Source organism: Fringilla coelebs (assembly GCF_963513975.1).
Source record: "Fringilla coelebs genome assembly, chromosome: 3".
Classification (NCBI taxonomy): Eukaryota; Metazoa; Chordata; class Aves; order Passeriformes; family Fringillidae; genus Fringilla; species Fringilla coelebs.
The window spans coordinates 30063034-30079545 of record NC_140030.1 but is presented as its reverse complement, the minus strand read 5'-3'; the positions used below and the strand labels follow the sequence as shown (position 1 = coordinate 30079545).

At 35.6% G+C, this 16512-nt stretch overlaps 1 protein-coding gene across 3 annotated transcripts in view; it reads right to left on the bottom strand.

Moving 5' to 3' along the window:
• SMAP1 (small ArfGAP 1) overlaps positions 1–16512 on the bottom strand; it is a 91263-nt gene that overhangs the window by 35780 nt on the left and 38971 nt on the right. For 2 of the 3 annotated variants that reach the window (XM_084203739.1, XM_084203740.1), the window contains exons 5-6: positions 12372–12446; positions 8174–8254 (exon numbers count right to left, since the gene is read on the bottom strand). In XM_084203739.1, coding sequence (XP_084059865.1) covers positions 8174–8254; positions 12372–12446 — 156 coding nt within the window. The remainder of the gene's footprint in view (positions 1–8173; positions 8255–12371; positions 12447–16512) is intronic. The other variant, XM_084203741.1, reaches the window with a different exon arrangement.

The following is a 16512-nucleotide window of genomic DNA, read 5'->3' as shown; positions in this document are numbered from 1 at the left end:
TATGCAACAGTATAAATGCCAGAGTCATAAATGGTTCCAAACAACTGTTCTAGTGTCAAAAGCAACTATCAAAATCTATCAAAAACTATCAAAACTATCAATAATAAATTCAACGGTCCAAAGAAATAATCTTTTTAGCAAAAAAGGCACACACTCAATACCTATGTCAACTACAAATTTAAGCTGGAAGACACACAAAGTTGTTGAGTGGCACTGGAACATTGCTGAAACATCTTATGGCATATTATTATTATCATCATCCACTTAAAGCTTAAGCTCATGTTGGAGATTTAATATTGCCAGTGACATCTAAATAATTTTTTATGAAAAATACGTCAGTATCTTTACTCTTCAGTAAAGAGAGATTTGCACTTCTGGCAGGATTTCCCACTACACCATTGCCCTATCTTGATCGTCACACACCAGAGTGAGATTAAGCACGTTCTAGCTTAAGCATGGTGAAACGAAACAGAACACACAAAAGCACTTGATTGCTTTGCCCATGTTCCAGTACTTGCATTATTCTAGGAAAACAAAGGAAGCCTATTATTAAAACAAGATAAGATTATTATTTTGAGTGACATTATTTAAATTAAAGTCTTTTTCCTCTTATCAGCTTCATCTTATCCAATCCTTATCCTTCTTTACGTTCAGTTCCAGGTATCAGTACCACTCAGGTAAATGCATCCATTTTGTTCCTGCACATTTGATCGATTGTGCAATCTCCTAACTAGAACTGTAATTTTTATAAAACTTTTTACATGTGATTTGCAGTTTTAATCATGCATGGTCCTGTGGTGTCAAATGTCTCAGAACGTCTTTATCCTAAAGACAGCATCCACCTATGAGTAAGGCTGATTTAGAACATGCTTGTTTAAATGTGTCCACTTAATTTTGTTCAATATACAAATAAGCATGTAATGTTGTCTTAATTGTCTCAAAGTCCCCAAGAAAAATTATGGAGCTTATCACAAGCTGAAAATGCCATCTGTTAATAAGTATTAACAACTGAAAGAAACCCAAGGCAGTATTATGTTTTGAACCTGCATGGACCACAAGTGTAACAGAGGATCAAATAAAACTAAGCAAACTTAAACCAGCTTTCTGATAAAAACCATTTGGCAAGTTAAACAAAAGCAAATTTAACCAAACTAGCCCCTACTCAAGCTTTTTCTCTTTGTTTTTAGATTCTACTTGCAGAGAATTTTTTTTTATTCCATTAAAATACTGTTCTGCTGCAAGACCAGAATAGAGAGGGTCAAGCTGATACAGCAAATACACACGGCTGAGGAAAAAAAAAGCGATACCCTTCCTGAACGGCAACATCAGAAAGATAAAAACTTCTCTCTTTTTTTTTTTCCCCTGACAAAAAAGAGGTTTCTTTCAGTGCTTCTACCTGCAATATCTGTTTCTTAATTTCTTTGTCTACAACTGCAAATACGAAATACGAGCCATGACAGATTAATTCCATCAAGTAAGACTATTTTCATGACAATCCTCAAACAGAAGTAGTCCTTTGTTACCTGCAAAAGGAATGAATAGCACCGTTTTGGGAAGAATCTAATTTGATTTGCTTTCCTCCAGATTAGCATTCAAAACAACCAAAGAACCCAAAATAATCTGATCTCTTCTGTAAGACTGAGAAGGTATGATTAGAAATGTAAAACCAGGCTGGGAGAGGTCCATAGACTGTAAAATGCAGACTGAGAAGCCTTAAACTCTTCACCCATTGTGGGGGCAGGAGGCAGGGAAAAAGGTTGCCCTATGTCTTATCACATACTCCTAAATCCTGAGCTTTAATTCTTATCTGCTTAGCCTGAATTTATGAAAACAAGGACTAAGAGCATAAATAAGACTATGTATTCAATCAGAGAACAACACATGTTTCTGTTTTTCTGTTCCCATTATATACATGATTTTTATTACAATTTAAAGTAATATTTCATTTTATATAAAAATCAGAAGGAAAGATATTTTAAAAATAAATCACTCAGACAAATAATGTTAAGATGTCTAGGGAAATGTTATTATCAACTGTTCAAGTGATTTAGCAAATTGTCAACAATACAGTATCAAAATAAAGAACACATTTAGTTTATTTATAACAGAATTCTGTATTTAAATTATCGTTCAGGTCAATATTTGTGAATCCATTTGTTCTTACAAGTTAAAAGTAAACACTTAGAGATCACTTTCACCTAACTGGTGTTTAGGTGGACACTAACTATTCTGCAGGCTTTCATTTCTTCCACGCATTCTTACAGTGCTATTCAGTTCTAAAGAAGTGAAGAACACTAGAGCACTATTTGCTCCAACTTATTTCTCCTTGTACAAAATTATTAGGATGATAACTTGTAATACTTTGGATAAGAAAATTACATCCCAGAGAAATAAGGGGGACCAATACTTTCTTTTGCCTCAATAGTCCAAGCAGATTGATTTTTGTGGGAGTATTAGGCTGTCTTTGGGGGAAAACAAACACACCATCCTAACAAGCTATGTTAAGCTCTTCCTATTTGGTTAAATGAGTATTTCACATTGTTTTTCCTATACGAAGGGGAAAAGCCACCAGTGTGACTTGCCCCCACTTTGAGGGTTGTCCAGTAAATTTTAAAGGCAAATAAACCAATGTCTGTACCTCTAATACAGGCCATCTGGTGCTGCCTGGTACCAGCTGAGAGGCAGCAGCTCACTATTACTGCCAAGTTTAATCTGCCAATTTAGTCTTCATTTTGGGGAAGAAAAACAGCATTTGATATACTACCATTGAAAAATAACCTCCAACTGACCCATTCCTGTCACTTGAAATAACTTTATACAAAACCAAGAGCCAGTTTCAAATTCAAAAAGCAATATAATAAAACAAACTAACTCACAGTGTCATTTTGAACTTCAGTTAATCAAGTGTAACTGCTGCAGTCCTTCAGAACCATTAATCATCCTGGTATGTTCAGCAAAATGAAAAAATCTTTGAGTGTTGATATTAATCAAAAATCTTTGAGTGTTGAGTTTGCAAATGCACAAGTACTTAGTGAAAAAAAAAAGTAGTTTATAGTTCTTTATATAGTTCTTTATATCCTAACCATTTAACTTTACTGTCCCAGTACAACACAATCTTGTCCTAAAGGGGCTTACATCCATAACTTAGATAGTCCCCAGCATGCAGTATTTTACAGAGAAAACATCACAATATTTTCATGACAGTACTCAACTCCTGTGAAACCTCTAAACTAAACAGAAGAGAAAGCTGCACAGCACTGAACCCAAACACTTCCAAAGTATTCAGTGTCATGGACTTAGCTGAACTTTCTAATTTTGGATATTAGAAATACTTACCAAGTTTTCCATGGACAGTTTTCCAAATAACTTCTGGCTTAATTCTGGGTTGTTAGCACTGTTGCACATCAGGTTTTCTTTATTTAAAAATTAGACTTCATAAAAAGTTGAACCCTACAAAAATCTGAACACCAATTTTCTTCTTCTTTACTCTGGGAGCACTCCAGAGCCTCACAGCATCATACCTAGTGATGCCTTTTTTATTTGGATTTGTACTGCAGAAGTACATAAACAGATATGTCTTGAAAAACTAAACAGTCCTGGTTGCTCTGAAATCCAACAAGTCATTCATACAGATCAGTCTAACTTTCCTGTTCTAAGTAGTGCAAAGCACATGCCTTTACTAAATGAAACATTCCTTATATTGTTTGATTGCTTGTGAACAATATTCCTCAGTTCACTCTGCAGCTCCTGTTTGTCCTTGGGGCACACAGTCTCCCCAGCTCACACACTGGCCGTGTCCCAGCGCGCCCCTGATCGCTCAGCTCGGATGACCTCAATGCACCTCATCTCCCACTTTTTTGTGCTTCCTTTCAGTGGAAAACAGGTACAAGGCAGATGGAGTGCACACTGAGCCTGCTCCAACCTGCTGCATCAAGAATAGCATGGAGCTTACCTAAAGTGTTCCAAGAAGAAAGTTTACCTAAACTATCTACACAGGTTAAATTTTGTTTCATAAAACTGGTATGAGGCTTTGAGAGGTCTCTCTTGCACAAGAACACTTATGCTACATATTCTTTTTTAAATCCCTAACGATTCTAAATTGAACACATCCAACTATTCAAGGATGAACAGAAATTCTACTCACTCCAGAAATAAAAAAGGAGTTAGTTCAGTGGTTTACTCTGTTCCTGAACAGAGAACTTGTTCAGTCAGCTTCAGCAGAAAAAAAGGGAAAAAAATAAAAATAAAATCATGGGTGACTTGTGAAATTTTACTATCTTCAGCTCTGCAGAAGAGCAATTAATGAGCAGGGAATGCTCCTAGGCAGCTGATGAAAGGGCAGGCAGTATGATGAAGTTTAAAATTGGCTAGTGAAAGTCTAGCTGTTTTTTCCTGCCCACAAATTAAAGGTTTTCTTATGTAATTACCAACAAAATATGTAAGATTGGTGGACAAACTACAGACTTTCTTCCCCTCACCACTAATAAAATGCATTGCACTCTTGCAATGTGAGACTTACTTTTCCAGTCAATTTAAAATCTCTTAATCTTAACTGTCTGTACAGAACTTGTAAAACTTCACTACATGAAAGTCTGCCTTATGCTATTATCCTGCTGTTGGTCCATAGGAAACATTAAGAAGCACCCAATTAGCTCAGTTTGATTATTTATTCCTGCAATTCAACACATTTTTAATATTGCTAAAATTTGCACTTCTGTTGTTTGCAAATAAGCTGGGCTTTGAGTGAACATTCAGCTTCAAATAACCTGGCCCCAGTTTTCATGTCATGAAAAATTACATAATAATTGTTACAGCAGTTTTCTTGCAGTATTTTCCCTGTTTCTTCAAAGGATAAGGTTTTTTTAGGCAGAAGCACTAAGGAAACTTGAGATCTGCAGTTGTGAAAATAACACAGGCCGAGAGGGAGGAAAGACCCTGGGTAACTTACACAAGTTTCTTAACTTTCTTCAGTTAGACTGAAAAAAACCTTACAGCTGCCAGTAGCTTGGCAATGTCATGTATTTTATTAAGAGTTTTGCAGATCTGATGTGGAACATCTTGTTGTTGGCTGTTTCTAATGAAATGCTAATCACTGGACAAGACTCAATCAGTAGCTGACATAGTAAGATCTTGTTATATTACAAATTACCCAGTAATCTCAGCAAAGTGAACAGCCCACAAAAACAGAGTCAAGCAAGTATCCTTGCTACTCACTATTCTGCAGTAGATCTCCCTGATCATGAGGAAATTCTACACTGCTTCTGAACTCTCCAATGGGAGACACAAAAAAAATACTTGCCCTGAAACCCACTTCAAGCATATGATGATTCTTTACTGAAAAGCAATTTCAGTAACAAATCTCACTATTATTAAATAAGTTAAAAGATTATGGTCTTTGTTTATTAAAGCATGATAATTAACAAAGTATCTTTTATGCCATAATTGCCTGCCACATGAATGTAATATTAGGATCATAAGCTTACTACATCAATGCTAGAATCTTTTAGTAATATTTGAAAATGCAAAAGAAATCATGCTAGACATTTAGCTTGCTAAAGGCTAAGGATCACTTAGTGACAAGAGAAAGATGCTCAAATAGATGTAGAAGCAAATTAGCTCTATGAAGCAGAGATAAGAACATGAGAATTGAATGTGAACATTTGAAATTTTTAGGATGCATATTCTTGTTTTAAGTGCTAAGAAATTTAATCTCAACAAAAGAGAAAATTGAAGTCACTAGGAACTGGAGACTTATAGGAGTACATGACACTTGAGAATAGATCTGAAGTTTTCTCTAGTAAAAAGATGAATTCTTTTTACCAGTTTAAGACCTCTAATATTTTCCATCTTTATTGATTCTTCTATAGGATAGCTAAAACATTGCTTGAATTACCTTAATCTAAAAGAAGTCTCAAAATTGTGACAGAACTGCAAACTGCTTGCTCACATATTTTTAAATAATTTCCCAAGCCTGGAACAGCTAGACTGGATATCAACCATGCCTGAACTAAAGGCAACCAGTGACTTTCAATATGAGGTGTGCAGACTTCTCAGGTTGTTTCCTCCTCCAGGAACTGGGAAAAATAACCATCTACTGCTTGATGTGTTTGCTGAAAACATGATAAATACCATGGTCAAGATGCCTGCACTCCCCTGCTGATTCAGGAGGCAATATTTAAAACATCCTACAGCCAGTCTCTACCTGGATGTGAAGTGTATCATTATTACTGAAATACTAATGTTTATCAGCACCCTAAAGCAGAAACACACTGCAAAAGCAGCAATGTATTATTCCATGTATGAAAAGAAAATCTTTGTTTTCTACCTCACCAACACTGTCCAGCAGAAATAAACATATGATACAGCTCTCCTTCATCCGGATTACAGAAAGCAACTAGACCTTTAAAATATATAAAATTTACAGTGTGAAAGCAGTTTATTTTGAATGAATGATCCTTTAAAAGCCCAAGCTTGAAGAATGTCTTAAATTAAAAAGATGACACAGAGATGAGTTCCATTTGAGCAGTCAATGCTGACACATTAATAATGAAACAAAATATGCTGCAGTACTTCAAACATTTCGCAGCTGTTACAACAGCACGATTATCTAATACAGATATATTTACCAAATTCCACATTTTGTAGTACAAGCATTTAAAATCAAAATACTTCTTTTTATTTGCCTAATCATTAACTGATAATCTAATGACTTTTCAAATGTAAATCTAATCAGTGGCATTAGAATCAATTTTTTATTTCAAGTGGTAGGATAATCCCTTAGCTATAACTGTGCTCTGTTGTCACTTCCCCCCACTTACCAAATATTCCCAGCCACATAACAAAGTTCATGCATCCTTACAAAGTGAGACCCTCTCTCCCAGTCCAAAAGTAGATCTTTGGGCTCTAGAAAGATAATGTTTCCAAACCACAGCAATGTTTTTAGCCTTTATAACTAAAGTATATTATTACAAGGACCAAAATAAAACATTTAACTTGGCTGGACACCCCTATAAAGCTTCAGTAATCAACCATTATAATATTTTTATTGTCATCCATAAACTTACTTTAACCTCATACCATATCAATAACAATAGCTCACAGAAGCTTCAGGAATTATTGTAAGAAAATTTGCTTCTGCACTAATTCATTCCAAACCTGCTTTCTAATTTAAGAAAAATTATATTTGTATTGGGGAGGGGCTTTTTTCCCCCTCCAAGTATGCATATAATGTTTTTGTATCTTGTTTTACTATGTAAAAAGCACTCTATTTGAAAACTAAATTAGAAATACATCTGCAGTCATAGTCTGTGAACACACAACATTTTTCATAATTGTAACACAGCACTATGGGGGAATAAACTGACAGAGGAGACTCCAATGCATTCTGCAGACTACACTACAGACCTGAACATATTAACGGATTCACAAGATCAGAGAGAAAACATCTCTATTAAAAGAAATTAATATGTTTAATACTAAAATTACCCATTTCATTTTTGTTTAATATTAAATCTCTGCAGAAGTGCACATGAAATTTTAATTGTGCCTACATTGCTAAAGCTGCTCAATATGCTTTAACATAGCTGTGGAAAGAAGCACCTTAAATTGTTTGCTGGTCACGTTTTGTGACATGATCTTAGTGGCAAACTTTTAAGCTACTTAAAATTACTACTTAAATTCTACAAATTTTATATTTTTGTTTAAAATGTATTCATTTATCAAAGACAGTATTAGATGATAATACAGGACTCAATAAAAGTGACAATTTTCTGTGCAAGAATAGCAGTGGTCCATGACCCTGAGGTTTTAGATCAGCTGGTCAGAGTATGATGCCACCAACACCAAGGTTGGGGTTCAATTCCCATATGGGCTGTGCATTTAATAGCTGTCCTTGATGAGCCTTGTGGGTCCCTTCTAACTCAGGACTATCCTGTTATCTTAATTAGATTTATGGTCTGAGTCTAAACTTTAACAAAGCTTAACCCATTCTCCTCTTCTCCTAAACACATTCCTCATCGTATGGTCAACCAACCTTTGCATGCAAGCAACAGCACAAGCAAACAATTTATGCGGTTTAACCAGATCAGAACTCATATACACATTAATTTTTTCCCCAAATCTCTGAACATATCTGTGTCATTTAAATAAGTGGAAAAAAAGAAACTCTTATTACCTTTTCAGCTGTTAACTGTTTTGATGTTTTTTCTGATTCTTTCTCTCTCTTTTTCTCTTCTTTCTTTTTTTCTTTTTCCTTCTGCAAAAGAAGAAGCATTTTGCTAGTACCCAATTTGCAAACATATTAAATGTCTACAGCCATACAGACTATAAACAGAGATCTTAGGTTACTCTCTTTTCAATCATAGTTTATGCTTTTATCTGCTCTCCTTCCAGAACTGACTCATTTTGCTCAAAAACTAATATTAAAAATATTGTGACTTTTAGATTAAATTCAAGAAATTCACTTTTTTACCTGCTCATCTGCTTTTCTGCTTAATAAGCAGAAGGAAAAAAGAACCAGTATTGATTCTCCTAAGCTAAGCAGAGCTGAAGAGAAAAAATAAATCTACAAGTATAAGTATCTCCATTAACTCTGATAGCCTCTGTCACTGAGAGTGGATGTCAGCTACTTTGACCAAAGAACTAGACTAAGGTAAACTGCATGCTGCTTTCTGCAGAAAGGTACTAATTTTTAAAAGCCAATCTAGTAGACCTAAAAAATACTCCTGAATGTAAAAAAGTTGCCTTAGGCCATATGACAGGCCAGCTGACTCATGAGACATTATGTTGTTCCAGAAAGTGAAAATATAAAGATCCCTCTACTTTGAATGCATCATAATGACATTACAGATATTTCTTCACTTCAGTTTTTAATGTATTAATGTGCCAAAATTACTGACCCATCTGACTGAAGCAGAGCATAAAATATGCCTTAAGGAGTACCACGAAGAAGATACAGACTTTCTAGGCTAGCAATTGCTTTGACAAAGTGTTAACCTTGCATTTACCTTGTACACCTACAGTGTAGTACTAGTGAGTATATTTGAACACTAAATGGATGAAACTGTAGCTCCTAAATGTTCTTTTGGCCATTAGACTTGCACCCCTGTTTGTTCAAAGCTTCAAAACAACCTTGTTTCAGAAAACACTACTGTTTACAAGTTTCCCAATATTAGGCAGAAGGTTGAGAGGCTAGATCTGTCCATGTAGCTCCAGTATTAAAAATAAAACAGTTAATAGTTTGTGTCAGTAAGAAATATTTGTGAGTTTGTTTTTTTTTTTTAAACATCCAGTATATAAAATGTAAAAGTTTTTATAGCATGCTATTTACTTAATATAGTTCTAACACTCAGATGAAGGTTTTGGTTTTTTGTTGTTTTGGGGGGTTTGTTTGTTTGTGTTTTTGTTTATTTGGGGTTATTTTTCAGATGTCACTGGACACAGGGGGATCCAAGTAATACATTCTTCAAAACTTCCAGTAATCCATTTTCAAACCTTTCACCATATCTACCAGATGGATTGGGGCTACTCAAGTCCCAGCTAACCCATGTGAATTATTTAATCAGTCATTAACCTGAACACTCAGTTCCTGACAAATCAGACTACCACACCAAGCACCTGCTTACAAGCAACAAAAAGCAATGACCACAGTCAGGAAACCCCAATAGGGAAATTTGGAACATCTGTTTTGATGAAAAGAAACAGAGACCAACTTAGATTTCACTGAATAAAAGAACACAAAAGTGAACACAGTGGTCCAAACTAGAGGCCTTGCCAATGCTGTATCTCACCTGTGGTAATGGAAGGTGTTCAAGAAATGTCTGTATGACTGGGATAAGCATAGAGCAGTATTTTGAGGTCACATAATAACCTGAGACTTGCAGTCTTTTTGAACTAGAATTACAAATGCATAGCCATGTCCTTCAATGAAGCTCAGACTTTCTTCCACTATTGCTTCACTGACCCTAGTACCAACCTGCACTCTAGTATACACATAAATTACACTGTCAGAGCAACAGCTTTTTGAAATCTTTCATTTTCGGTTCCCACATCCCACTCCAACCTTCTCACTTGAATAATTTAAATAAACATTATCTCGTTAAGACAACTGCATCAAAGGAAGTGTGACCAGCAGGTCAGTGGACATGATTCTTCTCCTCTGCTCTGCTCTCACAGACCCTTCCTCTGCAGTTGGGGCCCCCAACATCAGAAGGACATGGACCCACTGCAGCCCAGAGAAGGGCCACAAAAATAACTGGGGGATGGAGCACCTCTCTCTGAAGACAGGCTGAGAAAATTGGGGTTGTCTGAGCCTGGAGAAGAAAGAAGAGTCTGGGGACACTTCATAGGAGTCTTCCTATAATAGTACCTAAAAGGGGCTTCAGGAACAATGGGTAAGGACTCTAGCATGACAGTGACAGGAGAAGGGGGAATGGCTTTAAACTGGAAGAGAGCAGGTTTAGATTAGATACTAGGAAGAAATTTTTTACTGTGAGGATGGTGAGGCACTGGAACAGATTGCCCAGGGAGGCTGTGGATCCCCTATCCCTGGCAGTGTTCAAGGCCAGGTTGGATGGGTTTTGAACAACCTGTCAATAGCAGGGGGCTGGAACTAGATGATCTTTAAGGGTCCTTCCAACTCAAACCATTCTGTGACTCTACAATTTATGATTTGATTCCTCTCCTCCCAGGAAAGGTTGTTTGAAGTGTCATGTAAGTACTCTTACTTTTCAATCACAGTTCCTTAAATTTCCTTAAATATGTTTAAGGGAAAGCAAAGTTAAAAGTTTTTGCATTTTTTCAGTATGTCCTGATTTCCAATTTGACTTCAACATATTTTTAAAGTATGTTTTGTCAAAGAAACCTCACTTCTGGAGTAAAAAGTATCTGGAAACATTTATTTTTCAAGGATTCAAGAACAAGGAGGGTTTGCAGCTAGTTTCATATGGCAAACACTCTGTAAAGGTGACCAAATATAAATATATGCCTCTTGTTGCCCTGAACAAATCTCTGAAAACTTAATAGTGAATATATTAAGACTTAAAATAAACTGTTCTCCTGTGTTTCTACCTCCACACCTCACAGAGTCTACAGAAACAGTCTTGATTCCCAGCAACTTTATCTTCATTCATTTAATTTTCTCTGTGGACTTGAAAAGCCACAAGTCCTTCATCTTCACACTTCCTGATTTCAATATTCAAGCTTTCTGCTTCAGCTCCATTAGATAAAAATGAATTCAGACTAAATAAAAACATTTCTCAGATGTTGCATTCATGCCAGAGCTTCAATTCAAGTGCTTCATTACTTGCAAAAGCAGTCAAAAAGCACTATGAAGATAGTAAAAATAAATTGACTTTATACTGGTCTTAAATTCTAAGCAAAGATTATTAATTTTTTTTCAAGTTTCATTTCTAATAAAATGGCATACTAGTTACACAGAAGAACTTTCAAATGTGAATGCACCAAGAGAGGTAGATAAGAAAGTAAAGGCAAGTTTCATTCTTAGTGGCTGCTGCTGCTCCTGGTACAATTTCAAACACATGACAAACTTAACAAGGCTTGTGGTCTTAGTACATGACACTGACATTTAAATTTTAACTAATGTTTAAATATAGCTGAACTAAAATAATTTAAAACTTGTCCAAATTTTTTCTATTTAGAAGGAAAAAGGAAGGAAGGATTAGAAGGAATCATAAATTATTTCATATACTGTATAGTCTCAATTTAGAGTGAAGTATCTAAAATAAGCTAACACTGGATATTCACATTCTAAATATGCATTTTATTATTGTTGCAAATTATGACATTTACTGAAAGTTGATCTAAATGATGTCTCACCTACTACTTGTTTGTACGTTATAGTTCAAAGACCCATCTAAACAGTAAATGTGTTAGCACACACACATATCCCAGCCAGAAAGACATCAAAACCAGTATGAGTCAAATTAATTCTATATTTATTTCCAAGGAGAATGAACTAAATGGCTGTAACAATACTGATAATTTAGAATCTGGAACAAGCAAGTAATACCAAAAAAGATATCAGAAATTATTTCTGACGAGAGAGGACAGCATCACTCATACCCATTAACTGGGAATTAAGTGGGTTTTCCACAATTTCGTGACACTAAATCAGAAGAGAACGAGAATTTTGACATACAAACACCAAGAAGTAACAACCACACACATACTTTGCAGCGTGCTGAGTCTTTTCATTTAACTAGTCCAAGAAAAAAGGAGAGATGTATTTCAAATGTGTGAAGGATTAACAGCAATTCAAACTCTCAAGGTACCTCAGTGAAATTACTCTATAGAGGTGTAAACATTTGTGCAAAGCAGTAACCTGATAAGAGTTACACCCAAAACCAATATACCTCTGCTTTGCTCTTCTCAGCAGCAGCTTGCAGAGAAGGAGAAGATGCCAAAGGCTGAGCAGCATCAGATGATATCTGTACAAAACAGAGGAAAGAAAGGAGAAAGAAAATAAGCAAGAACAGCTGGGAAGGGAGGCAGTAGAGGCTGCTAAGAGACATGATTTTCATTTTTTTTTTTTTTTAATAATATTGATGGTAGTGGTTACACGACATAGAAGAAACATAAAGAGGAGACAAAGTTGGCTTTTTTTTCCTGAGTACAATAGTTAAAGGAAACGTTTCAGGTATGAAAGCATGACTTATAATGAAATTCACTAGGACAAAATATAAGAAAATGAACCTGGATAAGATCATATCAAAGGCCTAAGAAAAATAATTAGGTTTCATCCATTGTTCAATTTTTATCCAGTGTAACTACTGAAATATTAATGTCCTGAAGCATGAAGGCAGACTGTCCCAGAGGAGGGAGAGAGAAGAGAGTGCCTTTGTTCTTGTTCAATGCAACAGAATATTTTTATTAAGAGGAATGCAAAAGAACTCTGAAAGTTATACATTAATTAAAGTTCTAATTAACTCTTCTCTAAGAGCACTCCAAGTACATAAAGAGCTTAGGGTTAATATAAAGCCACATCTTAGCAGCAGGTTGAAGGATCTCAGATAAGTGACACTTCTTTTCTAGGAATTGGTTTGTAAAATTGCTATTAGCACTGCTAGACTTACAGAACTCTCCAAAAAGTGTAACTTGCATATGCAACAAATACAGTTTGTGCCAAAAAAAATAGGATTTCTCTAAAGGCATTTTCATACATCTTCCTATCCAATTTTTTTATGAATAGTTGATTACTTCAATGGAAACATTATCTATTTCCCTTATTATAAAAACAAAACTGAAATACATTTTCCAAATATGTAGATGATCTTCAGAGCTATAAAGCTGACACTTCTACACTATTTTGTATCACCTCTATTATCTAGAGGGAAAATTTAGAAAGAAATGAAGCTATGAGTAGGTCATTATGTTGGACCAAAATAAGCAATTTAAATGACATGTTTTTATGTAGTTTAAGAAAAGTAGCTTGCACTAAATGGAAAAAAGCTGATAAAAAACCCATCATATATTGTGTCTAAATACCTCATATTTCTTACAGAAAATCCTATCAGTTTCTCTACTTATACAGCTAGAATATTCATAGAATTTACATACTTAATATTTTTACAAAAAAAACCTATGTCTATGTTGGAAGGTGGCGCAGAGCTGCAGCAAAGATATTTATAAGGTTTAATTTTAAAACCAAATTTTACCTGCAGAAATATGAAACAGAATTCTCATTTTTTACATTTACTGTTTTAAAATCCTTGGGTTATTAGCAGAGTTATGGATACACCTGCTGCAATGATGCAGTTTCACAAACAGTAGCATTCTGTTGCTATAAGAACATTAGGATCCTGTTTCTTCCGACTGCGCCACATTGTAATCAAATAATGCCGGAAAAATTATTAGGTAACTACACAATATACTGAACTATGTACTCTAACATCATGCTTCTGAGCTTTCCATTAGATAAAAATGTGTAAAATTCTGATAATGAATCATCATCTTTCAAGCTGCTAACAAGTGGGATTTTTGGTTTGGGTTTGGAGTTTTTTCATTCCTTTGTATACTTCAGATTTTTGGAGAATTTAAGCTTGATAGCCCTCATGGGTGAAGAGCAGGTAACAGCAGCAAGCCACACAAAACTTGCCACACAGAACACAGAAGGCAGAATTTCATTTCAGGGTTCGGGGAAAATCAGCATTGTAGGTGTTTGTCAATTTCCATCCTCCCATAATAGTTCTTAATCTTCAAATCCTCTTCATATTATAAAGGATTATCTAACCTAGAAGAAAATAATTCTATGAAGGCCTGAAAGCAATTATTATAGTTTCACCAATCAAGTAATGGAATTGTAGAACTAATGAAGAAGTGTCATGCAAGCTGTCAGAAAGAGCTGTGAGACAGAGTAAAAAGCAGTTGCTGTCTAGCCTGGGATATGGAACAGGATGTACAAGTTGAGAAATGCCCAAGCATAATGTTTAAAGACAGCCGCATCACTATAACCACTTCAAGCAAAAAAGAGCACTTGAAAGCACACTTCACACATGCAAATATTCAACTAAGCCAGAGAACAAAAGACATATGACTGAAGCTAATCTTTAAGAGAAAACACATTACAATGTATAAAGAACAGATAAAGTTTAGATAATGAAAGCAACAAGGTTGAGTTGCTGAACAGCTTTATCACCACTGCATCGTGTTGAATTTGTTATCTACCAGGCTGCACCAAATAAGGAAAGCTGAATAAAAAAGTCAAATCAAACCGAGTGGCTAGACAAAGCTAAACACATAAATATTGTCTACCTAGAATTTTGCAAAGACTTTGACATCATTTTCCAGAGCATTCTCCTTGAGGAACTTGCTGCTCATGGCTTAGACAGGGGCACTATTCTCTGGATACACAGGGGCTGGGTGGCCAGGCCCAGAGAGCAGTGGTGAATGGAGTCACAACCACAGAGTGGCCAGTCACTAGTGGGGTTCCCCTGGGTTCAGTGTTGGGGCCAGTCCTGTTTATGCAGGATCTCAATGAGGGGATGGAGTGCACCATCATTCAGTTTACAGACGTTACCAAGCTGAGCGAGAACGTTGATCTGCTGAAGGACAGAGAGGCTCCACAGAGGAATCTGGATAGGCCAGATCAACGGCCCAAGGCCAACATTACAGGGTTAACACAGTGAGGTTCCACATCTTGCATTTGGGACTCTTAGAGATGAGTGACTGGAAAATTTCCCTGGGGAAAAAGGATCTGGCAATGCTGGTTGACAGCCACCTAAATTTCTCCATGAAAACCCAAAAAGCAATTTCCAACCCTATTCCAGAATCCAAGTGAAAAAGCACACAATGATCTACTCTGACAACATGCTTGCACTATGCTCTGAAAAGCAGTCACCTAAAGACATCTTTGATTATTGGCACCTTAAAGTATCAAATGGTGACCTCTGTAACTAATCATACATACAGCCAGAAAAAAAATAAAGTTGGGTGATTGTGTGCATTACCAATGTACTGCAGAATGACAATTAGCATATGAATACATAATTTAAACTTTTAATTTAGGAGTAGCTACATGTTTTGATTAAGAAATTTAGAATTGCCTAAAACAAAGAATGATGGCAAGGAGCTGTCTCTTCAGTTTTCTCAATTTTCCACAAAATTTTGATCGCGTTTTAGATCAGAAGATTTACATTCATTTACATTCATTTATTTTTTAGCAATTCTTGAATCTTCTTCTACTGATTGTGTTTTGCGTCTCCTTTTTAGAAAGAGGTTGCAGCAAAAATACCCATTTTGTACAATGAAATTCAATACTCTCTTTAAAGCATCCGGTACCTTTAGTGCTGAGCAAGAAATGCCATACACATGCAACAGTACTGTAAGATTTTAGTTTCACCTGCACTCTGTGAGAAAACCTTTGGTGCATAAACAATGTAAGATCAGGAAAGAAAGAGTCTGCAGATTTACAGTATTAGTCCAGTTCCCAGCCCCTTTTACATGGAAATGTGCTACCTGTCACCATTTTCCTCCCTGAAACACTTCCCTATTATCAGTTATTACCTAGTGGTGGCACTACCCAAATACATGCTAAGTTAACAGTTTGTGTAAAAGCAACAATATAAACAGTAGTTGGCACTGTCTTGATGCAGTCTGTTGACCAGACTACTATTCCAAGTAAAAAAAAAAAGCTTTAAACAAGAACAAAAAAAAGTAAGCTTTAAACAAAACAACACACAAAAACCAAGAAGGATTTTACTTTTGTTTTGTTTGTAATGACATGTTTGTGATGCTATGTAACAGTCGCACAAACATATCAGTCATTAAGGTGTAAGTATTTCATAAAGTTTTCACCTGCTTTTATTTGTAGTTTTTCCAAAATCCAGAGTTGATGTACTGCATGTCATTATTCAGCCTTTTATGAAAGAGGATTCAAGTTGAAGCTTTACAAGCCTACACTAAATTCCATTTAAATTCCATTTAAATATTAAATGCAGGCTGCTATCATGCAGAAGATTCAAGACATTAAAGAATGAGTGTGTTATCAAATCACTC